At 39.8% G+C, this 27884-nt stretch overlaps 1 protein-coding gene across 1 annotated transcript in view; it reads right to left on the bottom strand.

Moving 5' to 3' along the window:
• PPP2R5C (protein phosphatase 2 regulatory subunit B'gamma) overlaps positions 1-15819 on the bottom strand; it is a 79956-nt gene extending 64137 nt beyond the window's left edge. The window contains exons 1-2 of the mRNA XM_005149553.4: positions 15707-15819; positions 13977-14042 (exon numbers count right to left, since the gene is read on the bottom strand). Coding sequence (XP_005149610.2) covers positions 13977-14042; positions 15707-15733 — 93 coding nt within the window. The 5' untranslated portion in view covers positions 15734-15819. The remainder of the gene's footprint in view (positions 1-13976; positions 14043-15706) is intronic.
• Between the last annotated feature and the right edge of the window lie 12065 nt (positions 15820-27884).

Genomic DNA, 27884 nt, shown 5'->3' on the forward strand with positions numbered 1-27884 from the left:
GACCATGTTCTCCTTTTCAGATAGTGCCATGCAATAACAGAAAAGATAAATCACATGGGAATGGGATTCAGGATGGAAATCAAGTTGTAATGCTGCTGCTTTGGCAGTTTCAATTGATTTAACTAGAATTTTGTTACGTACAGTAGATATCAAAGCAGTGTTTCATTCCTGCATGAGATAACACCAGTGGCATTTCATAAGGATATGGCTAAAGCAACAAAACCCACTTTTCTTCGTGTTCTAAAAAGGATTTCCAGAATAGTTTATTCATCAACAATTTCCATATGGTCTGGGAGTGTACACATTCAGTGCACATGGAAATGTTACCACAAAAATTTATCGACCTTTAGAGTCTCCAAGACAGTAATTTTATTCAAATTTTGTTCTAGTAGCATAACTGGGAAAGAAATGCATATGCTTCAAGTACATATTAACAGTTGTATATTATACACACAGTACTTAATGTATCAAAGATAGATACAAAAGCAACATTTAGTTTTCATTAAACACATTTAAGATGACCATTTTGTGAATTTAAAATTGTAATAACAAAAACCCTTGCAGCCTTATAGAACAAGTAAGGGGAGACAACACACTGAACACTAGAAGCCTTAAGTTACCAAAAATAGTCTGTAGTTGTTTCAGTAAAAATGGCATACATTGGCAGATAAAAGCATTTGTGTACAAGTAATATTCATTATGTTGCATTTTTCATACTATTTTGCATTTTAATCCCAAACACTAAATGCTTTAAAATCTTTTTGCTGAAATACAAGTGGCCTACAAGGTAAATTCTTTCCATTAGTTCAAATTAAACCCAAACAAACAAACAAACCCCCACAAAAACAAACAAAAAACCCACACCAAACAAAAAGAACCTGACATTCCAAATAAAAATATAAATAGACTATGCAGAAAGAAAAACAACACTAAAAATTAGGAGGTAAAACTTACCATGCATTAAACTATTTAAGATGCAATATAAACATTATTCATGCACAGGATTCTGTACTTTCAGTGTTATGTTTTGAGCTTAAGGACGTTTTTCTGTACTGGCTATCTTACACTGCCACCTGTTTTTTGTTCATTACTTGGAACAGGAAAAGCTGCTTTTCCTGTTTCCTCTATTCCCAAGAAAATTCTCAATTTTGAATTAACAAGTGCTCACATGTGCCTGCGCACATGCGCACAGTACAGTATCCTCAGGTAACACATGCATCTGGGAAACAACTATTCTAACTGCAGATAAATTCTAAAAATAGACAAAATTGGTTATTTAAGAGGATGGGTAACATTTCTAATTGAAATGGCAAAAGAAAGCACTTTTTGTTGCTATGGAAACTTCCCACCTAGCAGTGATGACTCCAGAGTAATTCAGACTTGAACTGCTGGCCAATTTATCAAACAGACTTCCTCCCTTCTTTTTTTACCATCAACCATGATGATCCCTGCCTTTCAGTCACACTGCAGTCATTCAGCCAGCAGATGCCAGAAAGCTGTCAAAACAGTTTCCAGCTCACTACTGCTGAATACTACATGACACAGCTGTACCCAGTACCTCTGCAAGTGGTAATATTGTGCTACAACTGGCCTACAGAGCTTGCAGCCAACAGCCCTTGGATAGAAATGGTGTGTTAAGTCAACTTAAGCCACACAGCTCAGCAATTTTAACCACTCTTCTAAAAAGAAAAATTCAGACTAGCAATTCTGTGTATTAATTTGTTAAAAGACTTCAAGGTAACATAACTTTTTATGAAGGCTCAGTTCTCATTGATTCAGATTGAAGACACAAGCCCAGTTTCTTTCTCCCATTAACAAACCAATGAACTTTAGAAACCACAATTCCTGAGGATAGCTGATGGACACCCTGCTACACCAATGAGCAATTCAACTGATTTGACACCGGAACAGTCAAACTACAGATACATTTTAATCAGTTCTCTTCTTGTTACTAGAATAGGAAAAACGTGTTCTTACCCTTGTTCTGTCAAACAACTCCTTCATACCCAAATGTTTATATACTGATAGCCAGAATTCTAAAAATGCTGATAAACTCCTAAAAATGTGTACAAATTAATCTGAAAATTGTCAGATTGAGAACATGTTTCTTCAGATCGTAATTAAGACATAACTCTCTGGTTTCCTGATCAATTTAGTTTTTAAAAGCTAGAGTTTTACATAGTTTTCTAAATATTAAGACAATACGGGACAGTGTGACTCTAACTGAAGTTCTGCTTGTAACAACTGAAAAAAATAAGAGTTGCTGTTCCTCAGTGCCCTTGAATAAGCTTAAAATTAATTAAAGAGAGTGAAAAGCAGGGAGGAGAGAGGGAGATTTCTTGTCAGTCACAACAGTTCAAGATAGATAGTCCTCGCATCCCTTCTTTCCTGGAGTCTTCCTCCATTAAGCAGGATACGGTACATTCCTTTTCCTTGTCTTAGCCTCACTGTTTTGAGCAAAGGCAGATCCTTGAACCCCTGACTCATAAGTGGGCACACAGAAATCAGAGCACAACACTAAATTTATGACCAGGGAAAGAAAGATATGAGTAGACCAAGCATACCTACAGTTACAGCCAAGTTTTCTTTATGAATTAAACTGATAAAACAGCCCACATGGCAACTTTTACTTTTGGCCAGAAATCTAAGGGACAAGAGAGAATACTAGGATCTGGATGAAGGGTCCACCCTGCCTCCCATATACCTCAACAAGTCTTTCAGAAGACCCTACTCTTCCGTTTCTGACATTCCTCCAAAACCAGGTATTTAAGCAACCTTGACCAATACAGGCAGCCAGAATAACTCTGCCTGACCTTATCTTTCAAAGCCACTCACTAATAACTGAATTAGACCAAAGCACACAAAGCCTTCTGCTCCAAGAAATCAAAAGCCTAGCCAAGCCTAGAGTGGGGTCAACTCTGTAACTATGCAGCCAGCTTTCATCCGCTTTCTAAGATAAACTGGTCAGAGCAGGTGAGGATTTGAAGATGACAATAAAATCACCTGGATGCATCTATTACTTAAGATTTAAAAAACCGCATGGCTTACTAGTGACAAAAACCAGATCTCCTCCTAAGCACAGGGCAAGAGAGATTCTCTCTTTGCCTGAAAAAAACATGCTGCTAGGCAGTACCCCATAGGGTGCTTCTTGACAGAGATTAGTCTAACACTAATCTGCAGATTTCTTCCCTCTAACGAGTATTACCACTGAATTCAAGTTAGTGTCAGTGTGTACACCATACTAGGATGGCAGCAGCAAGCCATGTACCAGCAAGAAACTTGATAAAAACTCTGGACTACAAAATCTGGAAAGGTGAACCTTGTACCAATTAATACATGAACAAGATTCCCTGTGAAATGCACATACACAGAGAAAAAATATTTTTTATGAGAATCATTAGTCTGAGTCTGCTTATACAAATGCAGAACCATTCCCTTTCTTCTTTTCCTTTTGCTATAGTAAGTAGCCACCAGGGACTTATTTTTTCATTAAGCTAAACAGAGGTCTGATAATATAGCACCCAAAAGAGCTCATTTCTTGCCAAGGCAGCTTCAGAAGGGGCTATGAAACCATTCTGGATTATATTTAAATATACTTAAAATGAAACTGAAAAATAAATTACTGAAACTAAACAAACAACATGAAAAACAGGAAAGGGACATTTACAACTTAATTTTCAAAACTGTATGAGGACCCAGCATGTAACCAAAATAATTTAGCTAAAAGGTTGAGGCCTAATACATAATTAAGCTGAAAGTTGACCTTAATTTAATCTCTTGAGATCTGAAATCAAAAATCAAGAAGTCAAAATGGGTGGAGAGCAGTCAAGAGCCTTCCATGCAGTTTTCTCCTCTATGCAGTAACTTCAAAGTAGCATGAAAAATCTCTGAACACTCCAGGAATCTTGAACTCAGCCACAAAGTGATCTACTTTGCACATCTTCATTTACTTTTTTGGGGGTTGGGACAGGAACAGATCGTATGTGGCATATGGCCCAATAGCCATCAACCTGGTAAATATATCCACAGCATACTTTCAGGAGGTAGCTGGTGGCATTAGATTAGTAGCTGGGACCAAGGCAAGTTGTTCAAGACAGCACACTACCAGGAGAACAACATTTGTCAGCTGATTTCAATGCTGTGTTGTTAACACCACCAGTTCAACATGCCTTCCAACAGGACATCAGATTAAACTCTTGTTATTTTGGTATTAAAGATATTGATTGTCAGAGCTATCCGAACAGCCTACAGTAATTGTAGCTCATGCAAGTAGTGCCCAGTCACTGGTAAAGTGTTTGCTATGGAGCAAACTAGCAATAAGCTGAAATCTTTAACATCAGTATTTTCCATCTACAGAGACTTGGCACAAGTCATACAAAGCTTGATGTGGATTCTTAATCATCCGGACACATAAAAAGGGGCATTAATCCATAAACAACCCAGTGAAAACCAACAGGGAAACAATATGCTTGCTGGGTACTGATCTGGATGACAAATGGTTCTGAGGTTCTCAATTTGATGAAGATTCTTGTTACTATGCCATTATTATTCACTAGTTTCACCAGATTGATTGGGCAGGCAACCTAGGAAGAGCCTCTGGAGATGAAGTTTATGGTGCTAAGGCTTTGGTTGGTTTCAGACAGACCATAATTTAGATTTCTGTTGGTTTTCCTCAACAAAGTAATTTGTTAGGATGATACCTGGACTGGCCTGCTAGAAGGATCTTTGCAGCTGCCTTCCTAACAAGACTGTTTATTATCACTAAAGATTGTCTTGGTTGAGATACACTGGATAGTTCAGTGATAGTCTCAGCATAACTTAAGTTTTTACTTGGTAAGATAGCAAGAGCTGCACCCTAAAGCTTTGAGGCTTTAAAAAAACAAATGCCCCCTAAAAAGTAAAATTTGTTACCTGCAATCATCAGTTAGCTAATTAAATATGATTAAACCAGATAATGACCTAAGTATTGTTTCAAAACTTTTATATAAATACCAGGATGAAGAACCTGAATAAATGATATCCTGACTTAAATTACTTTTGCTTGACTTTCATTTTTAAATTCTCTGATCAGCCTAAACCACCCTCTTACTTAAAAACAAAGCAAAACAAAAAACCCAAAAAACAACCAAAAACCACACACACACAAAATCCCACACAAAAAAAAAAACCAAAAAAAAATCCCCAACCCTCTAAATCAACAAAAATTAACTTTGTGCTTCTGTGTGTACACACACAACATATATGTATGTAAGGTTCCCACAGCTGAAGGAAAACACACACAAACTCATCTCACTTACTTTAAGCCCCAATTCCTATACTCTACTGTAAATTTTACTTATATAAAGCTGCTGATGAGCTAAGGCTACTACATATGTGGTTTTATCACTGATGTCTGTATTCGTGTGCTCCCTGAACCATTCGTACTAGTTTCTCACCTCACATACTCATACTGAAATATGTTTTGCTTTGCCCCCTAACCACCAATTTGATATTTCTATTAGATGCTATGTAAGAGAGTCACAGACCCTGACAAGTTCTTGGCCAGTTTAGCACAACAGTCACAACCTTGCCCACTTCTAAAGAAGTGTTACACTACATCATTTAATCTCCAGCTCTCATCATGCATTGATTTTAAATGTCACTAGAAAAGTTTACTTTTCAGGACTTCAGACTGCTAAACTGAGCAATGAGAAAGAAGCATATTAAATTATAGTCACTATAAAGGTGCAGCAAATTATAGCATTTGGCAGTTGTCTTTTAAGAAGGATATTCAGGAATGGGGCACTATGTTTTTTCCTAGATTTTATTTTTTTATTGGCCCTCAGCACCTGGGGGCTGGAGGATGAGGGGAACCGTCATGCTTTAGACCCAGCTGGTAACTCAGCACCATGCAGCCATTTGCGCACCTCTCTATCCCTTCTCTCCGAGGCAGGATGGGGAGGAGAACTGGAAGAATGTAAACCGCACAGGTTGAGATAAAAAACAGTTTAATCATAGAATAGTTAGGGATGGAAAAGACCTTAAGATCATCTAGTTCTAACCCCCTTGCTAACAACTAAAATAAAGCAAAATATAGTGATAGTAGAAAGAATACCAATAATGATAATACAAAACAAAAGAAGAAATGAAAGCTCAGAAAACACAAGTGATGCACAAGACACTCGCTCACCACCTGCTGACCAATACTCAGCCCAACCTGAGCAGCAATCGGTCCCTCCAGGGTAACTTCCCCCAGTTTATATAGTGGGCATGACATGCTATGGACTGGAATACCCCTTTGGCTAGTTTGGGTCAGGTGTCCTTTCTCTGCTTCATCCCGGCTTTCTGTGCCCCTTCTCACTGGCAGAGCACAAAAGACTGAGAAGTCCTTGATCAGGGTAAGCATTTACTTAGCAACAACTAAAACATCAGCATGTTACCAGCACTGTTCTCAGACTGAAGCCAAAACACAGCACTGTACCAAGAAGAAAATTAACTGATACATCTGAAGCCAAGACACAAACCAGAAAGCCAAAGCCTACCTTCCCACATGTAGAATTACAGATTTATTCTCACTTCAAATGAAATGGAGAGGAAGAAACATTCACAAGATTTAATATTTGTGAAGTCTATGAACATATGGGTAGCATTCAATGGCTACCTCATTTTCTTACTATTTATATTTTCTGTGAAATAACTATATTAATCATTAATGCATATGTGTAATACAGACTTAACACTTCTTCCCTCCCAGAGTTTTAGTAGGTGCTAGCTCTTATGAAAAAGCTTAAGATAAACAATTTGAAACAAAGAATGAAAATTATGTTTTCAGTTTACAAGATGCCAATATCCATTTTTGAAGGCCACTTCACCCAATGAAGGCCTTTGCCTTCTTTGCTGTGTTTCCATTCAGGATGGATTCAGCGAGTTTAAAGGCATGACTAGCAAAAATAGAGGAGAGCAAGTACTGAAACAAACCACAAATGAAGTCCTCACACATGGTGTTACAGAAGTAGTTGTCAGCCTTCTGTAAGAGCTAGCAGCACATAGGATCCTGTTTTCAGAAGCATCTCCTTTTAGATAAAGAAATATTTGTTTACAGCAGTGTTTGGTACACTTTATCAATTCATTAGTTTTAAAAGCATAATATTAAAGTTACATAACAAGCATTGTTAAGATAACCTCTTTCACTATTCAGTATTAATGTATATTTGCTTTGGATGCAGAAGGAAATTCCAATTGCCAAAACAAAACAACAAGATGTCATTAAAAATAGAAAATTACAAAAGTTAAAAACAAACTAATTGCACAGCTGCTTTAAAGCATAACACAAAGTACATCTTTCTAGTCAGCAAACAGCACCTCATTTAGTATTAAGAGTGTATTCATTTGCTACACAGAAGTATTTTTTAATGGTTATATCAACCCATTCAAAAAATCTCTAGGAAAGAAAAACAGAAATGTAAGTCATGAACAAAAATTAGCTTTCAAACCATTTTTTTAAGAAGCTGGCATACCAATTTAGAGAAAAACAAAAACAAAACAAACCATCCTGAGGGCTCAGAGACTTTATTTACAGGGCCAATAGAAGAGAAAATCCATCCTGATTTTCTGTGCACTTTTGGTTTAAAATCCTGTTTTGCTAATGTTAGGGGTAAAATCACAAGCACTAGAAAGCTTCATAAAACAGAAGGTCTAGCACTGCTCATTTATAGCCCTTCTGTGATTCAAACTTGAGAGAACTAGATGCTCAAGTTTCAAATTTATTTCATTATTAGTATCTCTCTTCTTCCAAATGAAAGAACAGTGACTTTCAAATCAATTTTATCTACTGCATGGGACTGACTCAAGAAGACACTGGCTATACCATCTGCCAGTCCAGCTGGGATATATGACAATCATTAGGGCTGGAAGGGACCTCTGGAAATCATCTAGTCCAACCCCCCCTGCTAAGGCAGGGTCACCTAATAATACATTACTGAATACATACTGAAGAAACAGTTAGGGTACAGGTAGGTTTGTTAGGCACTACAAATATAGCTTATTGATTCAGTCCACTGAAAACTTGGGGATATGGGGATGCTTTATTACAGGCTATCAGCCATTCCTGATCACAATGACTGTATGAATGGCATCGAACTTACAGTATGATAGGGAGTACTACCAACCCCCTTAAAACACTGCTTTATGTTATATTATAAATAAATTCGTAGTGTTAGGCATTAAGAGAGATAAATCCAATCTATGCTAAATATATCCTTGTAAAAAGACATCTGCTTCTACGAAGAACAACAAATACAGAAGAATTTTATACCTCAAAGACACTGAACTTAGTTTATCCACAAATACCGTGCCACTGAGTGACAGAGATTGCCCATCTAACAGAAGTTGAAAAGAGCTTACATGACAGCTGCTTTTTACAAGTGACAATAAATATTATACACTGAATCACATGCAGGTACAAATTATCATACTAAGCAATTAAAACAGGATTATCTCAGCTGATTGAAAGAATGTTCTGTAGCAAGAAGGTTTTTCTAGAAATTATTTAGGAGCAGTCCCAGTCCCAACACATTTGAACAAGAAAGGGGAAAAGCAATGCCAGAACTTTTGGAACAGTGTTCTCCCTCCTTGACTCCCAAACCTCAAGATCCTCTGCTGTTGTCTCTAATGAGTTGCTTAATAAGTACTTAGTTGCGCTAAGACTTTCATGTATAACTTTAAAAATTCTGAAGTAGAAAAACATAAGGGTACTTCTACATATGATCTCTGCTAAGAAACCCACACAAAACCATCAATGCCACTTCTAGTCCCCATCCTTTTTATATTCATCATTTTTAAGGAAAGTGGCAATTACACATGTACACATAGTCAGGAATCAGTAACAAAAGTAATTAGAATACTCATGGTCCTCCCCCCCTGTGTGCTAGCTAACACAGGAAAGGATCAAAAAAAACTGGGCAGCCACCTCTCATAGTTCTTTCAGAACTTTCGAAGTTCTTTCAGAAAATCTTTACTTTTCCTGTTGGCCCATTAAAGAAATATTTCTATAATTTTGTTATTATTCCTGAAAAAGTGTTACCACAATGCTGAACAGCTTCACAAAACAACTTTTAAATAAAAAAAAAAAACCAACAACTTTACAAAGCAGGAACGAAAAACCTTCAAAAACAATGCCTGATGAAACTGCTGCACTGGAAGCTATTACCAGTGTTTAATAAACCTATTGAAAAGTGATGTCTGCAACACAGTGGTAGGACTGGGCATAGATGAGTACTTACAAAGCTTTTTTCATTTTTTTTTTTAATTGGTTTCAACAGTGATTATAGTCCAACATTAGCCACACTTGCTGCCAATAAATCAAGCCATTTCTTGCACATCATGAAAACTGGCCAATGCAGTCTGTATTTTATTATATTTTGATTTGTCTGTATTAAAACAAACAGCTTTGAAGTAGCAAGAATCAACCTGGGCAGCACATGAACACTATGTGACAGCACACACAAACATGCACATGCTCCTCAAACTACATTAGTCTTCTATTTGTTCTCCTGCATAGCAGAAAAACTTGAGGAGCTATTAATTCTGTTCTTGTTTGTCAGAAGTCACCAAGCCAATACTTTCTTAAGAATCAAAAAGTTGTCTTTCCCTTCTACAGAATATTCAGTACCCAGAATCAAAATTAGGAAAATTTTAAGTTTCATGACTTCTTAAGCCAGTCCAGCTTGATCTAGAAGATGTTATCATTCCCAGTCACCTACTAGTGCCATGCATGAAAGGTTACCAATTACTTCTGACCCTTTCATCCCCCAGGTCAACCTCAACATTGAAATATACAAATGCTTCTAGACTATTTCAGCAACTGGCAAAACCCACAAGTTTTAGCACATACGTTCCCACAGGCAAAACAGATAGAAGTAAGAGTATACAGGGTTAAAGTTTTAGCATCCTTCCCCTGTGGCTATATTCTACTGTTAAAATATAGTATTTGAATTTTTAGAAGTATTAGTTTTTTTCTAGAGAGAGAAAAAGGTAATGCTTTGCAATGATCATTAGCTATTACCAAGCCACCCCTTCCTAAAGAAGTAAGACTGACCGTAGGTTATTTTTCCCTTAATTCAAAAGGAGACCTCCACACCCCTATGACAAAACAATATCCTACAACAATGCTTATTCCTGAGGCAAGTAACTTCTCCAAAAGCTGGTTAGGTCACAGGGAACACGTATGTCCACAAGATATTAAGTGTTGGCATAGCCAATCCCCGCACCCGGGCATTTTTTAGTGTTATTTGGGTTTTGTTTTTTTCTTTTCAATTGAGTATAGGTTTGAGGCACTGGTAAACCCCTCTCTCCCAAGTATTTTACCAGAATAGACACAGGTTTTTCCCCACAGGGAAAAAAAAAAAAAACAACACACCCATATACAACAGAGTAACTCTTTGTCCACAACCTGAGGACACTTAATATCCTGGACTAGCTACTGAAGTAAGATGTTAGAGAGATTCAATTACTCTGGCAACTATATAATCTGATTTATGTTTACTAACAGGTTACAACTGAAGTTAAAAAGAGCAAATATGATTTAGTTTCCATTTAAGTGTTGTAAAAGTGAACAGTATGTGCAACTGGAAACTGGAATGATTGCATTAGGGTACAGAATGACAAGGTACTCTCACTTTATACATACTGTGCATTTTTGGTACCTCTGTCAAAAAAGAGATTAAACATGGAAACAGAGAAAGAAACAGACAAAGTGATGGAAAGCCTTCCACCTAGGGGAGATTAAGCAGGGCTTGGGAAAAAATAAAATAAGAAGAACCATCTAAAGGTGCCACTATAAAAAAACTTCAATTAAATCATTAACAACAGGAAAGAAATTTTACCCAACAACTCAGCTAAGCAACCTTGTATGCCATACACTGGCTTGGAGAAAAAAATACCAGGACAGAAGACCTTGTATCTCCTGTGTTTCTGAATCTCTCAAGTATCAGCTATTGACCACACAGCAAATATGAGAGGTTCACGTTGCTTCATATGTAGCATGGCTCTTTTGGTATTACATCAAGGAACCAACACATAGGTAATGCAAGAAGAATCATGCATTCTTTCCTGTAAACATCTGCTTGGTGGGAATACTAGAGACAGGAAAATAGGCAAGACAGACCTTGCTTTCAAACACAATTACAATAGCATTCCTTGAGATTTAAATGAAGAGGCATTTACTTCAGTAGGTGCATGCTTCAGCTACAGTTTAGTACCTCTGTACATGCTCATGGGGTTCTACTGTAGTTTTCAAACTGCGACAAGTCATTTTCACCAACTTCCAGCATGGGCATCCATGACCTAGCATACTGGGAATAATTTCAATCCCTTTCCAGACCTGTTGTACAGCTTAAGTCAACTAACATCTTTTTTTCCCCTGACTGCAAGACAGAAACACACACTTGTTAATTTTTGTAAATATTACTTTTTTATCCATAGAAGTCATTCTAGCATCATTAATTCAGTTAAGTGCTATAGAAGTGTCTATAAATAAATTATTTGTGGGCTGCTGCTGCTTATGCTGTCCCTGTTCTCTGAACAGCAGTTTCCAGTCTTTACAATCTTCCAGCTACATTAAATGCATATGCATTAAACACACTTTAAAAAAAAAGGAGAAAAAGTGAACCAGCATATTTCCAAATCAACTCATATCCTAGAAGGATTTTTAAAAAGCCATGTTAAAACACATGTACAAGGAAACAGTAAGACAATCTTCTTCAAAGAAAAAGGCCTAAAAACATATTAAAAACATGTTCCAGCATATTTCCATATTTACTAGTCTTCGCTATGTTAAAAAATAATCTCCTTTCCGCTCACATAAGCACCAGCTAACATACATCATGATTACAGCCAGCCACATTATAATGTAAAGTCTACATTACTATTTGTGTGCAATTACTCTATTAATTAAGTTAATGAGTCAAGCACTGAGGTGTTCCAAATTGTATGGAGACTAAATAATGCCCACTGGGAATGGCAATCATACTATATGTGCCAGTCACATTCATAGAATGGTTAGGGTTAGAAAGGACCTTAAGATTATCTAATTCCAACCTCCCTGCCATGGGCAGGAATGCTTCACCCTAGACTGTGTCACTCTGTCCAACCTGGTTTTGAACACTGCCAGGGATGGAGCATTTTCACTTCTTTGGGCAACCTGTTCTAGAGCCTCACTACCCTCACAGTAAAGAACTTCCTTCTATCTAATCTAAACTTCCCCTGTTTTAGACCCATCATCCCTTGTTCCGATGCTAAAGTCCCTGATGAGAGTCCCTCTCCAGCATCCTTGTAGGCCCCCTTCAGATACTGGAAGGCGGCTATGGGGTCTCCACGCAGCCTTCTCCAGGTTGAACAGCCCCAACTTTCTCAGCCTGTCTTCGTACGGGAGGTGCTCCAAATCCCTTATCATCCTTGCGGCTCTCCTCTGGACTTGCTCTGACAGCTCTATGTCCTTCTTATGCTGGGGACACCAGAACTGCACACAGTACTACAAGTGGGGTCTCAGGAGAGCAGAATAAAGGGACAGGATCACCTCCTTCGACCTGCTGGTCATGCTCCTTTTGATGCAGCCCAGGATACAGTTGGCTTTCTGGGCTGCAAGCGCACACTGCCAGCTCATGTCAATTTTCTCATTGACCACCACCCCCAAGTCCTTCTCCACACGGCTGCTCTGAATCACTAATCTGCCCAGCCTGTAGCTGTGACTGGGATTACCCTGACACAGGTGTAGGACCTTGCACTTCGCTACACTGAACTTCATAAGGTTGACATTTGCCCACCTGTCAAGTGTGTCAAGGTTCCTCTGGATGGCATTCCTTCCTTCCAGTGTTATCAACTGAACCCCATAGCTTAGTGTTATCAGCTTGCTGAGGGTGCCTCAATCCCACTGCCATGTTGCCAACAAAGATAGGTCCCAACACCAAATTCCCAGTCTCTTTCCCTTTCTGCTCCTATTCACATATGATTAAGCATCATAGATAAGTAAACTGTAGTTTCCACTGGGAATTCTATTAGGAAGAATAACTGAAAAAGAAAAATGCATGTACACTACAACATATTATAGAATCATATAATAGTTTGGGCTGGAAAGGAACTAAAGATCATCTAGTCCAACACCCCTGCCATGGGTAAGGACACCTCCCACTAAACCATGTCACCTAAGGCTCTGTCCAACCTGGCCTTGAACACCACCAGGGATGGAGCATTCACAACTTCCTTGGGCAACCCATTCCAGTGCCTCACCATCCTCACAGCACAGAACTTCTTCCTTATATCTAACCTAAACTTCCCCTGTTTAAGTTTGAACTTATTAATTCCAAGTTTCTGGATTAATGTGGGAAAAGGAGTGAATAACAACTTAATAGACCTTTTTCAAGTCACTGCATCTTGCTGGTGAGCAAAACAGAGAGCAGAGAAAAAAAAAAAACAAAAAGAAATTATCAGCATCAACAACTGAACTCCAAACAAACTCCACTGTGTACCCATAAAAACAAATCAAACAACAAAACAACTGGCAGCCTTTAATTAAACCTAAGGTCTCCTAACAATAAAACAGGCTACTGACACTTTAACTGACATGCCAACATTGACAGTTTGAGAAGAGAGCACTGTGAATTACAAAGAATGCTAAAAACTGCAATAGGCAACTAGTAGACAAGCCTCAAACCTCACAATAAGACTAGAAAAGTAAAATGGATGTATGGCTTAACCAAAAAAAAACATGAGTATTTAAGGCTGCAGCAAGCAAGTATTTAGTCTAAATAAAATTAACTTCCTCAAGAGCATGTTCTCTGAATTTTTGGTCAAATGCCAGAGCAGTAGTTCCAACAATCACTTTCCATTAAAAACCACCTGTCATGTCAAAATTACAAACACCTAGAAAAATTCAGAACACTTTTCAGAAGCAATGACAAATTTACCTGGAAAAAAAACTTACATATTTTAGTCATACTTACCTCATGCTCTTGGTTATCTTGTCCATCTTTGCCACTTTTTCCACTCTTGACTGATTTTGCAGGTTCCTTTAAAAAAAAAAGTTTTCAGTCACACTTATTTTGAAGAAAAGATCTAGGCAGATTTTTCAAGCTAAGAAATTAGTTTTTTTTTTAGACACCCTCTAAAAATACCAAAATTGATAGGACTAAAATTATACGGTGTTATTGGAAGTTCTAAATACTGAACTATCAATTTCTATAAAGTTGCTTTAAAGATTTTGCATCTGCAGGAAGGTTTTGGAATTTCATTTATGCCTCAAAATTAATCAATGAGGTACAAAAAGAAAAGCTTTCACACAGATAAGTAGGCATGGACAAATTCAATGCCTAAGAACCTACCCTTACTGTCTTTGTTTTTTAACTTCAAGAATATTTATATTTAGTTTAGCTTTGAAACAAGCATCAGGGCAAGTTTTACATTTCATTATTTGTCTGTTCTAGGGGCTAGAGTCTAGTATAGGCTCAGGGCCACAATTCAAATTTCTCCCTCCCAGCATTATATTTAATTTGCACCCTTTACCCAAAGCATATTTTTGAGATTCATTATCCTCAGAAAGTAAAGTTTCAATGTTTTTACTACCAAGGGTGGCAAGAATATTGAGAAAAAGTTAAACCAACCACCATAAACTGTAACACCCAAGCTCCCTACATCTAATTTTAAAATGCTGAAAAACTAAAAGACAAGCAGAAGTCAACTGAAAATAGAAGATCTAGAGGGAGATCAGCTGGATGAGGCAGATCGTAATACTTCACTGTTTCTGACTTCCACTCATATGGCTAATTGTCTGTCACATTAAAGGCAGTACAGTTAACTTGCTCTTGGATTTTGAAGTTTTCTGCAACCATTACTTGTGCAAGATCCTTTCGTGACTGCCAGAAAAGTCAATCCCGGGAGTACTGGGGAAAACGGAGGCAACGCAGGGCCAAAGCTAGATTCTCTCCCACTCTCAGGCAAAGGAGGTGAAAAGATTTCGAGTGGCGATTAGTGCTCCTTGAGTGCTCACGGTGATCCCCCAAGCACAACTTCAGCTACAGCCACAGCCACGCAGCTGTTAAATTTCCCGGGACGGGGACCGGGAAAGCTGTTGTGGGGCATCCTCCACCCTCAGCCCTACCGTACCGCCATGAAAAACGCCCCTGCACCCCGAAACACAGGCGGCCTAACCCGAGCTGAGGACCCCCCGTACCAGGTTCAGCCTCCTGCTAGGTACGGCGGAGCACACGTTTTCCCTCCCCTCCCTCCAGCACTCCCCCGCACGCCAAAACCACGGCCTCTCTCAACTGACCCCCTCCCTCCAGCTGCACCCAACTCCGCGCCCGGCCTTCGTGGGCTCCGCTCCCGCATTTTGCAGGGCAGACCCCAGGGACCCGGCAAGACAACACCGGGACTCCCCTTTCCCCGGCGGCCACGGCATACCCCAGACTAGGCCTCACCGGGAGCTACCCCCTCCCCAGCGCCTGGTTCCCGGGGGAAGTCAGGGGGTCGGCATACAACAGTGAGGGGACGGGGCGGCTCATCGCCCGGTTCTCTCCAGCGGCAAAGAGAGCCCCGCCGCCCTCCTCAGCGGTGGGCTACGCTGGCCACTGCCGCCCCCTGCAGCGCTCTATCCCAGCCCCTCCTCCCCGCGGGGCCTGGGCCCCACAGCTTCCCCACGCAGGGCCCAAACCCAGGCACAATCGCAGCGACTCACTTTTTCCTTCTTGTTTTTATTCGGCATGGCCGCCCCACGCACCGAGGCCGGAGACGCGCAACAGCCGCGGCCCGCTCCGCGCTGCGCCCGCGCCACTGCACCCCCGGCCTCGACTCTAGCCCTCCCCCCACCCCCTTCCTCCTCCGCCCGCCGTGAGCGGGCCGCTGCCCTCCCATTGGCTGCCCTTGTCACGTGAGCAGCGGCTCCAGAAACGTCACCTCGCAGGCAGGGGTTGCGAAGGCTTCCAGCACCCTGCCTCCTGTCACGATCACGAGTGGCGGCGACGACAGGGACATGGCCGGGCTGGGCCCCTAGCTTTCCCACTCCGCCTGGGCTGAGGGGCGGCCCCGGAGCTCTAGCCACGCCTTGAGGTGTGCCCCTCAGGATAAGTTGTTTCACCCCAAACCCGCCGCATCTCTGAGGGAAAGCAGTGGGGCGCGCTGAGGTGTCTCTAGCTCCTGCGGTAGGATCCACTACACCCCTTTGGAAGTGCGGGGTCCCTGGAGCCCCCCGGGCGCGAGGTGCCAACCGGAGAGCGCCCTTGAGTTGAGGGATGCGGGTTTGGCCGCTGTGGCTGCAGGGAGAGGTGGGTCCCGCCGTGCGGTGTCCGGGAGCCTGTCCTTGGAAAGCTGCACAGGTCTAATGAAGAAAAAATAAAAGCAGGGCATATCTGAAGCACGCTGGTCCTCTTATACAAATCCAGCGTGGACATCATCAGTTTGAGGACTTCGATATATGCTTGCAGTATATGGATAAAGAAAAGGTGAGCTTTGCATAGTTGCAGACTGATTTTATAACAGTATCTTGATCCCTTGTTTGTTTTCAAAAGCCTGGGTGCAGATGGGTTGTTTTCATGATGCCCACCGGTACCAGGTATCTTTTTTCTTTTTCTCAAACAAATCACCCTTTAATCTCTTAAGGGTAGAATACAAAAATCAGAACAATCTGCTTTAACAAAAGAAGAAAAGCTCATATCCGATGACTGGAAATCCTGCAAACTGTGTTTCTTATGTGGCCAGATTAAGCCCCAAAATACTGTTACCTGAGGGGAAAAAAAAAAACCCAAAACAACACAGGGAATATTAATACTCATAATAATGCCACTATATAAAGCATTTGAAATTTAGGTTGGACGTGCTTATTAAATGCTAATTGCCCTGTGCTACTAAAGGATAGAAAAAATACAGCCTAATAAATACCAGCTATAAATACTAATAAATAAATAAAAGTGAGATTGATCTTCTTCCCTACCCAACCTATGAGAATCAAAGCCAGCATAAATAACTTTCTGGGCTCTAATTTTTAGGAGCTGGGATTTCTAATAACCACTTGTTTCTGATATGATGGTATCTAACATCAGCTTGTATCCATTATATTTGAACACTTCACTTTTGGTCTGGTGAAAAGACAAAGAAACCCTCCCTTTTCCAAGCTCTGTGAAGTCTACTCACTATGGAGATCTGCTTCTTCTTGCTTCAGTCCCCTTCCTGCTTCTTCAGTCCCCTTCCTGCTTCTTCAGTGCTAGAAAATAAATTATGCCTGCTTTTCTCTAATCTTATCTAGTTTGAGGATTTATAAATGAGATGTAGTTATTACTTGTGTGCTTCTGTTAAGAGTCAGTCATGAATGAGTTACTACTAATAAATGAGGTTTCTGACAACAGAACGACATTGATTTTTAATGTACTAAGACACAATAAAGGGGGGAATTCTACCTCCATCTGTATTTCAGAGTTTGATCAGTGCTTTAAAGAGTTTGTGCAGCTGAGGATAAATTTGGGAGCTTCCAGTTCTTTGTTAGGTTTCAGTTTCATGGAACCTTAAACTTCTCTTAATTCCCAGCTGTTGTGTTCCTGTCTCCCTCCTCTGCACTGATGCTGGTACTGTGCAGCTCCTTAAACCAATTCGTAGAATTGATCAGGTTAAAAACTCTCCCTGTCCCCCGTGTAGTGTCGTGTGTGTGTGTGTATGTGTCCCTTCTCTTTTCCTCCCTCTCCCCTCCCTCCCCAAATAATGTAAGGGTTTTTTTAAATTTCTTGAACTGGCACACCATCACCTGCTTCTGTAAACACTAGCACTGGCCAAAGGAAAGGGGAGAAATATGTGGCGGGGGTGGGATGTGACTTCAACAGCCTAGATTTAGATCAGTTTAAGCAGCTTAATGAGTTTCTCATTGGCTCTTGGCCTTCTTTGTGCTTGCTAGTGCTCATAGTTTTTCCAAATAATGGAAAAACTCTGTCAGTTTAGTTGTTACCCAAGTACTTCTGAATAGCAGCAGCAAAAATATCTGTCCTTATTTTGCTTTCAGTTGGGAAATCTTGACTCAATGTGTCTGAATACAGCTTCAGAAGATGGCACAGACTTGGTTAACATTTAGGAGGTTTTTTTTGTGACCACAGATGTAGAAACTCTTGTGAAAACTTGACTCCCCCTCACCTCGGTTGCTGGGGAAAGAGCTTTATTCATCAGTAACAGAAAGCAATTGTGTTTTTCAAGGCCTGCTGTATTATATGAAATAATCAGTGAGTGGAGGTGGTTTACAAGAAAAACAGTTCCATCTGTATGTATGCTCTAGTGTACATTCATAAAACAAAAAGGCAAGTGACTTACATTTTTATGTGACACTGAGATGAAATCTTATTTTTTACTACAGTGGTACGTCACTGTGTACCTAATTAGTCTGCTACAGAGTAGGAATAACTATGTAAATAAGGTGATGTAATACAAGTGTGAGTATAGCAATATTTGCATTAACTTCTGAACATGTTTCATGCAAACTAAATGTTTTCAAAAACCAGAATAGATTCAGAATGATTAGGCTATCTCTGTAGTTAAACCAGCAAAAACTAATGTATGCAGCACAGCTACATTTTTTTACTGTATTGATTAAATTGTCTAAATTTGCAAAAGTTAAATTGCCAAATAATTTCAAGTCTGTATAATATTTAATAATCTGAAACTGGGCCAAATATCCAGTGTGCCAATGAAAGGGGAAATATTTACAGTCCCTTCCAACTCTACTGGATACCACTTTCTTTTTCCTTTTTTTTTTTTTTTAATCCCTTTACAAGAGTTGAGCAGTCATGCTCTGGCCTGAGTTTATTGAACAGAGCATTGTCACTGTGATAGGGATAACTTCCATCCCCAGATGTATGATTTTATTGCTTTCCATGCTCTCTCTCTAGTTCAATTGAGTGATCTGCCAGTTCAGCTTGCTAAAATGGCACAAAACTGACTGAAAAGGGAAGTCAGGAGACAATGCGACCTTTTGCTAGGGAATAAAGGAGACAATGAGACCTTTTGCTAGCAAGCTGTTAATTTAACTCAACTGAAGCTATGTAACTGCACTTTTGGACAAAGTTTGAGAAGCCAGTGAACTGTCACCATTATACATAATTGTCAAACATTGGCAGGCTTTTCTTAAAACACTTCTTTACAGACTGAAGCAGAGTGCGGCTATAGCAAAGGCAGGACTTCTTTGACCAGGGCATCATCCCAGTGAGGTCAGCATGGCAATAGTCACCAGCCTGAGACAAAGCAAGGTAACAGGTTTGGGGCCATTCGAGAAGTCCGCTCAGGAGCAACAACAGAGGGCCAAAGACCAGAAGGGAGGCAAGGCTACCTATAATGCAAATCCAAAATTACAGGAGACAAGCCCAGAGAGAGGACTGCTCATATTATCAGTCTAAGGTTCATTCAGTAGACTGAGGCCAGAGACAAGACTACCTATAATGTATGCCTGAGGTCCACCTAGGAAGTTCAGTCAATAAGTCATGCTGTAAGGAGACAGAATCAGACACAGATATAACTGATGAAGCAGGCCAGGCTTGAGTGCCAGCACCAGAGCTTAAATGGAGCTCCTGAACCTGTTGGAAATGTTGTCATGTATGGCTGGTAACTGTCATGGTATTAGACATTGTCAATAGCTACTGTCCGTGTTCAATAACACATTGATTCTGGATTTCTCTCTGAGTCAATTTTAAATGAAAATGAAAAAAAAACATGGATAACTCATGCAGAATGTTACTGAGGCATAGTACTGGTTTTGGCTGGGATACAGTTGCAATTCTTTGTAGTAGCTTATAGGGGGCTAGCTGTGTTTTGGATTTGTGATGAGAACAGTGTTAATAACACATTATTGCTGAGCAGTGCTTACACAGAGTTAAGTCTTTTTCTGCTCCTCATACCGCCGCACCAGTGAGTAGGCTGGGGGTGCACTAGAAGTTGGAAGGAGACACAGCCAGAACAGCTGACCCTAGCTGACCAAAGGGATATTCCATACCACATGGCATTGTGCTTGACAGTAAAACTGGATGGAGGGATGGGGAGGTTGGCCAGGGCTGTCATTGCTTGAGGAATGGCTGGGCATCAGTTGGCTGGTAATGAGCAATTGTTTGGGGGTTTTTTGCATCATGTTTTTTTCTTTTTTTCCCTTTTTTCCCTCCTTTGTTGTTGTGGTGTGTTTTGGTGGGTTTTTTTGGTTTTTTTTTTTATTATTAGTTAATAATAATAATAAATTTTATTATGTTAAATTAAGCTGTCTTTATCTCAAACTATGAAATTTCATACTTTTACCTTTACAATATTTGTCCCTGTTCTACTGCAGGTAAGTCTGTGAATGGCTGTGTGATGCTTAGCTGCCTACTGGGGTTAAACCACAACAGGCATAGAATCATAAAATCATGGAATGGTTAGGGTTGGAAAGGACCTTAAGATCATCTAGTTCCAACCTCCCTGCCATGGGCAGGAATGCTTCACCCTAGACCATGTCACCCAAGGCTCTATCCAGCCTGGCCTTGAACACTTGCCAGGAATGGAAAACTTGCCACTTCTTTGGGCAACCTGTTCCAGTGCCTCACCACCCTCACAGTAAAGAGCTTATTCCTTTTATAGAACCTGAACTGGCCCTATTTAAGCTTAAACCCATTGCCCCTTGTCCTGTTGCTAAAGTCCCTGATGAGAGTCCCTCTCCAGCATCCTTGTAGGCCCCCTTCAGATACTGGAAGGCGGCTATGGGGTCTCTATGCAGCCTTCTCTTCTCCAGGCTGAACAGCCCCAACTTTCTCAGCCTGTCTTCATACGGGAGGTGCTCCAAATCCCTTATAATCCTTGCGGCTCTCCTCTGGACTTGCTCTGACAGCTCTATGTCCTTCTTATGTTGAGGACACCAGAACTGCACACAGTACTCCAAGTGAGGTCTCATGAGAGTAGAATAGAGGGAAAGGATCACCTCCTTCGACCTGCTGGTCACGCTTCTTTTGATGCAGCCCAGGATACAGTTGGCTTTCTGGGCTGCGAGCGCACACTGCTGGCTCATGTCCATTTTCTCATTGACCAACACCCCCAAGTCCTTCTCCACAGGGCTGCTCTGAATCACTAATCTGCCTACCCTGTAGCTATGCCTCGGATTGCTCTGACCCAGGTGTGGAATAGGAATATATAAAAAAATATATCTATTTATGTATATATTAATATTAAAATTATTAATATATTAATGTTAAAATATTAAATTTAACAACTTATCTGTTTGTGGCTACAGTTTGAACGCTGGTTATTAAGTATTGAGATGACCTACATGTGGGAATTTGGATGATGGTCAAAGTAAAAGACAGGCTATTAAGCTGGATGAACTATTTGTCTTATGCAGAATGCAAATTCCTATGAAAAGTGCTTGCACTTGAGTGCTGGTACTCAAATTCAATAGAGACAGGAGTTACAAAAATAGTAATGTTAAAACATACTGTGCAAATCACTTGATGTTCTTCTGCCTCAGTAAAGCAAATAAAAAGATCATAAAACTAAGATTTTACTGGATGTCATGTAATTGAATCTTTCCAGGAAAATAAACTCAAAGAGGTGCAACTCTGCTGGTCTCACATTTGAAATGAGAATGTCTGCTTTCATGTTTCCACTGTTCTTTTAGGTTTTATTTTTTGTATTTATAATGAATTAAGATATACTTTAAAATATTATCTAATAATGTGTTAAAATTTACTGGAATTGCCTAGAATTCAGATGCTATAAGGGACAAGGTTTTTTTTTTTTGATTGTTCATCTCTTTTTTATTAAAAAATTGTGTGTTTTGGTGCAATTTATAGCAGTCTGTTTATTCCAGCTTTTTGCTGTGTTAAGTGCAGTGTTCCTATTTACAAACTACCATTCCCTCTTCCCACATGATACCAAAGGGAAGATTAATTTTATATCAGAAGCGTGAGACTATTAACATAAAGGTAACTGCAGCTAATACTCCTACATTTTCATTTTTATCGTATTAAAGTTGGTATTTATAGAATGAATGAAGAGCTCCAATTAATTGTACCTCCTGTTGATGCCATACAAGATTTTCTCTTTCAACACTTCATACTTTTTTCTGCCTTTTTTTTTTTAGGATTTGTCATAACTAATATAGCTACATATTTTTATCTCAGTGTGGGAAGAGTTGAAAGACATACTCAGAAGGCATACTCAGGACTTAACCCTGCAAGTATTGTACCTTGTCTGCTTCCGAGCATGTTCAGAAGTGTCCTCATTCTCAGATGATGCATATGCTGGATTTCTGATGTTTCAGGAGCAATCCGTACTTCCTTGTCAGATTGTATGAGTAACTACCATCAACACAATTTTTAGCTTGCTCCTTCTAGGGCAGGCTGCCTGCACCTATACTGTGCAGTTTTTGAAGGGATCCTGTAGTCTTCTGCAGGCCTTTCCACAGCTTTTTTACGTGCAGAGCACAAATATCACTCCTTTGCTGCACTTACATTCTGTGATCATGTGAGCTCTTAATGTGTACCATAAGATGGATAATGTTTGTTTTTTAATATTGTTGCCTGAAGCTGCCCTGAAAATCTCTCAGCATCAAGCTGCCCTAGCACATCTCCTTTGCTGGTCAGGGTGACTCCTGCAGTGAAGGTTCACCTTTCTCAAGAGCTGTGATAGTCCTCTGCCACACTGACTTCCGCTCTGCACCTTGAAGTCTGTCTTTGCGTATGAGACAACTGAACAATTTTGAAAAGTTCTTTAATAATGAATACTCAAGATAAAAAGAGAAATGCTTGCAACAGACCACTTGCCTGTTACCATAGCATGTTATCAGAGAGGCATGTTATGGTGACATGCCAGGCAAAAGGCTTGCAAGGATGATGTTGGAGGATTGGACCAAGTGAGACTTTGTACTCAAACCATTTCCTAGAGCTATCTAGCTACTGGATGGCTTCTAGGGTTTGTCTGAGAGGAAGTATTGCTTCAAAGGTTATTCCAGGAATAATCAAGCATGCTCACAGAGTGAAATCTAATTAAGAGGACTTTGGAGCAAAACGTGATCATTTAGACTGATGGTATAGGTGCACTCAAAATCTCCTTATGCATTATGTTGGGGGCCTTGGTCTGTAATTCAGTTGCAGATTCTACTCGTGGCAAAACTCCTGAGTCCATCATGCTAGATGCAGCTTTTCGCATAAGAGTTAGAAAACTTTGTCAGCTTTGGCAGACCACAGTATTTCTGCTTAGTCACATTTTCAAAGGTGTTAGCTCCGTTTTCACTGAAGGTTTAAAAAAATCAGATACTCTGAAAGAATTTAGACTGAGCAATTAAACATTGGCAAAATATATAAGCATTTCAAACTAGAACCTTATAACAGGAAGTGTTAAGCAAACTTAACTACAGATTTCTCTTCCATCTGTATTTATATCATACTGTATACTGACTGTCTGGTATGCCTGTAGACTTTGCCCCAAAGTTAACTTTGTCTGCATCTTGTGCTCAGTATTTATTTTAAAAATTCTGCATAGGTATGAGTTGTGTTTACATTTATAGTATCATTTGTTAGGCACGTTGGAATTTCTTTTGAACACCAGGCAGGTGAAATGAAAGTACTGAGAGACAATAACATGAGAAGACAATTACTATGAAGTCAAAAGCCAAGGCCTTTGACAGATTTTGTGCCTGCATGCCTTCCACAGAAGCATGGCCTATAATCTTTATACTTGATGCGTTCCCCATGCAAAGAGATCCAGGGAGTTTTTAACTTTACAGTCTTTTTTGCTGTCCTGTGCAGCAAAAAACTGTACAAACAGTTTTTTCCTGTCTGTAAAAATCATAGAATCATAGAACAGTTAGGGTTGGAAAGGGCCTTAAGATCATCTAGTTCCAACCCCCCTGCCATGGGCAGGAATGCCTCACCTAGACCATGTTGCCCAAGTGTCTGTCCAACCTGGCCTTGAAAACTGCCAGGGATTTATTGATGTGAGCAGAGCTGATAAATCACAGCTGTTCTTACAGACCTAATTTCCATAAAACAGCTTGTGTCTCCAGCCTGCTGTATGTCTCTGCTTTTGCTTTTATTGCTATTTTACACGTTTCGTTCCAAATTTATCAGAAGTGTCCTCAACATAAAAAGGACATGGTACTGTTAGAACAAGTCCAGAGGAGGGCCACGAGGATGATCAGGGGACTGGAGCACCTCCCATATGAAGACAGGCTGAGAAAGTTGGGACTGTTCAGCCTGGAGAAGAGAAGGCTGCATGGGGACCTCATAGCAGCCTTCCAGTATCTGAAGGGGGCCTACAGGGATGCTGGGGAGGGACTATTCATCAGGGACTGTAGTGATAGGACAAGGGGTAATGGCTTGAAACTTAAACAGCAGAGGTTTAGACTGGATATAAGGAAGAAATTCTTTACTGTTAGGGTGGTGAGGTACTGGAATGGGTTGCCCAGGGAGGTAGTGAATGCTCCATCTCTGGCAGTCTTCAAGACCAGGTTGGATGAAGCCTTGAGTGATATGGTTTAGTGTGAGGTGTCCCTGCCCATGGCACGGGGGTTGGAACTAGATGATCTTGAGGTCCTTTCCAATCCTAACTATTCTATGATTCTAAGACTATCTGTTCATATGTTTCTTGGATGTTTGGAGAAGTGTTCCCTATACATGTAACAGTGATTCAAGAAGCAGTTGTGGGAGCTGTTTTTTCTTTCATAGGGTCTGACAAAATATTTTTATGCACAGTGATTTGCGTATCTTGCATTTTTTAATTTATAGAATAAATGCCCAGATTACATCATGGACCCCTTTATTTGTGTTACAGAGAAAGAATTAGCAGGCATTTTAATGAAAGTTAACTGCCTTTCAGTATAAGTTGAAATGGAAAAACCCTGTTATTAGCACACAGAATCGTAAAATCATAGAATGGTTTGGGTTGGAAAAGACTTTAAGATCATCTACTTTCAACAACCCTGCCATGGGCAGGGATGCCTCACTCTAGGCCATGTCGCCCAAGGCTCTGTCCAACCTGGCCTTGAACACTGCCAGAGATGGAGCATTTGCCGCTTCTTTGGGCAACCCATTCCAGTGCCTCACCACCCTCACAGTAGAGAATTCCTTCCTTATATCTAAGCTGAACTTTCCCCGTTTAAGTTTGGTAACTGCCTGTGTAATTCCCATGACACTTTAAATTTAAATCTTCTTTCATATATGTAAAAAGTGTAGTGGTAATAAGGTAAATAAAGTGTGTAAATAAATGAGATAAGATATGTAAGATATACAAACAATACTTTGTGTTCAGAGCATTCCCCTCTGCTTTTCAAAGACATGTTTGTTAGCCATAGGTGTGCCAGTAGCGATTAATGTTAGACCATCAAATGAGCTTTTAAACACAAAGCAACTGAACTTACCACCTCTCAGAAATGCAGTTTTCCATTCATTTCAGGGTGATGTTCTTTTCTTTGTTTTGTTTAAAAGTTAAATTAGTCACTCAAAAAAACATCAAACCTGATAGACATTGGTTAAAATTGTCCACTGAAGAGGTGTAATGTGTGCTAAGTTCATTATCCCACTTGCACCTGGGTTTCAAACTTGTTTTGAAGGCTTGAACCTTTAGATGTGAAAGGATTGTCAAGTCTTCTGGCCTACTCAACCCTGAGTTTGAAAGCAGCATGCCAGCTTTGTTAACCAAGTTGTACAGGAAAAGCCAGGCTAAGACTGGTTATTATATATTGGCTACTGAATACCTGTCAAATAGTGACTTTCAGTTATGATAATAGGAGGCAGATCTGAAGCAGTTACCCTGAGATGAAAAGCTGTGTATCCCCTTACTAGTCACTTGAGCTGTTCAGTGTCCATCTGCTGATTTGGGGAGAAAACATCATTAATAATGTATTCATGGATTGTGCTCTTGCTTTTATGTTGCTATTAGTTTTTAGAGTGTGAGCTATTTCAGCATTGTTTAGCTTCTGAGCTCTAGCATCTCCTTAGTAGCCATGGCAAGTTGCTTGGTATTTTCTGTTTTAGGGGATAAAAGGAATTAAAACATAGGATGTGACATTAAAATTGATCCATGAGTATGAGGTTGCTTAGATTTTGCATGAGAATCTATACTACATTAATACAGTTTAGCACTGCTTTGAAATACTTTTGCAAAGAGGGAGTCTGAGAAAAAAAGTGTTATAGTTTATTAATAGTTTATTAAAGCTAACACAGCCACACTTGTCTAGTACTTAATAATATAAATCACTTCATGCTATGAAATGAGTGTGATAATGTTTGGACTTAGGAAGTAGAATGCTGGTGTAAGTTGGTGGAGCTCTATTAAAATCAATGAAAATGTCAATGCCAGCAAAATGGCAAAAAACACCCTGAGAATTTTGTTTGGTTTGGACAGTGTTTTAACATTTTTAATTAATAGTTCTACCAGGCACAGTAAAATTATTTCATTAGAATGTAAGCCTTTCAAACCCGTAATTTACAGTTTTATCTTTTGGTGGAGTTGATTTGGTTTTAAATTAATGGACAATATGATCTGAAAAGTTGTCAGAAGTAAAGCCTGCAGCCAAAACAAGACTGTATTAGCTAATAAGTTCTTAATGTCTCTGAAAATTTTGCTCTTTTGAAGTATTGATCTTTTGGTTTTCCTTGCAATGGGCAGTTTGTATACACTGGGATTGTAAGTATGTGCTTGGGAGAAAATGATCTGCTGGTGAAGTCCTATATCCAAGACATTTGCAAAATAAAAGTTGGTTTTAATCTATTTTTCTTACTTGCTTGTTTGTTTGTTTTTCTTTGTTTTTATATCTGGTGGTATCACAGGCCAAAGCACCCAAAGGCTTGGCTGTTTATCTTTGATACAGATCTCTGCAGTTTTCATGCCTTTGTGGCTTCAACTTCAGTACAGGGACCGAGGAACTATAGCTATGGCAACCAATGCCTGATAGGTAACTGACAGCATGAATTACAGCATCTCTAAGGATTTCATGCAGACTGGTCTCCCTGGTGGTCTGACTGCTCATTTATTTTTGACCTTCAGGATCAGGATCAGCAGCATCAAGATATTTTCTGTTCTAGTATTCATTCTTCTGGAAGAAACTAGGAGAGTTTGTATAGGTAAATGGTACAGATGGATCTTAAACTGGTTTAGGAAGGAATTCTTTTGCAATCATACTGTAATTCTTCAAGTGAGACAAACCATGTCTCATTTTTTCTGATATCAGAATTGCTGTATCTACTGTAGCACTTTTGCCAACATAACTAGCTCATTTAGAAGGGTATGTCTCATGACCCTGACTGACTTAGCAGTGTAAGTAAATCTTGAAGTCAAACTCAACCTCAGATATAGCCTTTGTATTGAAGATGAAGTGGGAAATAAGGCGGGATATTAAATGGTTTTGGTTTTATTTAAGTTTTGCAATGAGTGTCTGAATTAGGAGAGCCAGTTTCAGCCCTGACATTAAAAATCCAGGTCCTCCACAGTCACTGGCAGTTGCAGGTACATGTTTAATAGCAGTGTCACAAAGGCCAAGAGATTGAAAGGTGAAATACAGGAAAACATATTTGGCGTTCTTGCTTCTCTTAATACCTCTGCAACTTGATTAAGTTTTATGAAAACTTCACCTCATACCCCTTGTTATGTGTGACTGGGCATGTTCCAGAACCTGAAATTCAGTTTCAGGTCTCCTTACCCAAAACACGCCTCAACCCCCCCAACTTATTGCTGGTTAAAACTGTTTCATAGGGCAGAGATTAATGTGTGTGTTGACAGTGTATTTGGACTCTTTTTATGCAAGTTTTTGGCCATTTCTGTAAAGATCATCTGCCAGCAGTTATTTATTCACAGTTGTTTAATAATGTACATTTTAAAACAAAACTGTATGTGTCTGGACATTTATGCCTTCAGCCAAGTTTAGTGCAGATATA

This window comes from Melopsittacus undulatus, chromosome 4 (genome assembly GCF_012275295.1).
Source record: "Melopsittacus undulatus isolate bMelUnd1 chromosome 4, bMelUnd1.mat.Z, whole genome shotgun sequence".
In the NCBI taxonomy this organism is placed as follows: domain Eukaryota; kingdom Metazoa; phylum Chordata; class Aves; order Psittaciformes; family Psittaculidae; genus Melopsittacus; species Melopsittacus undulatus.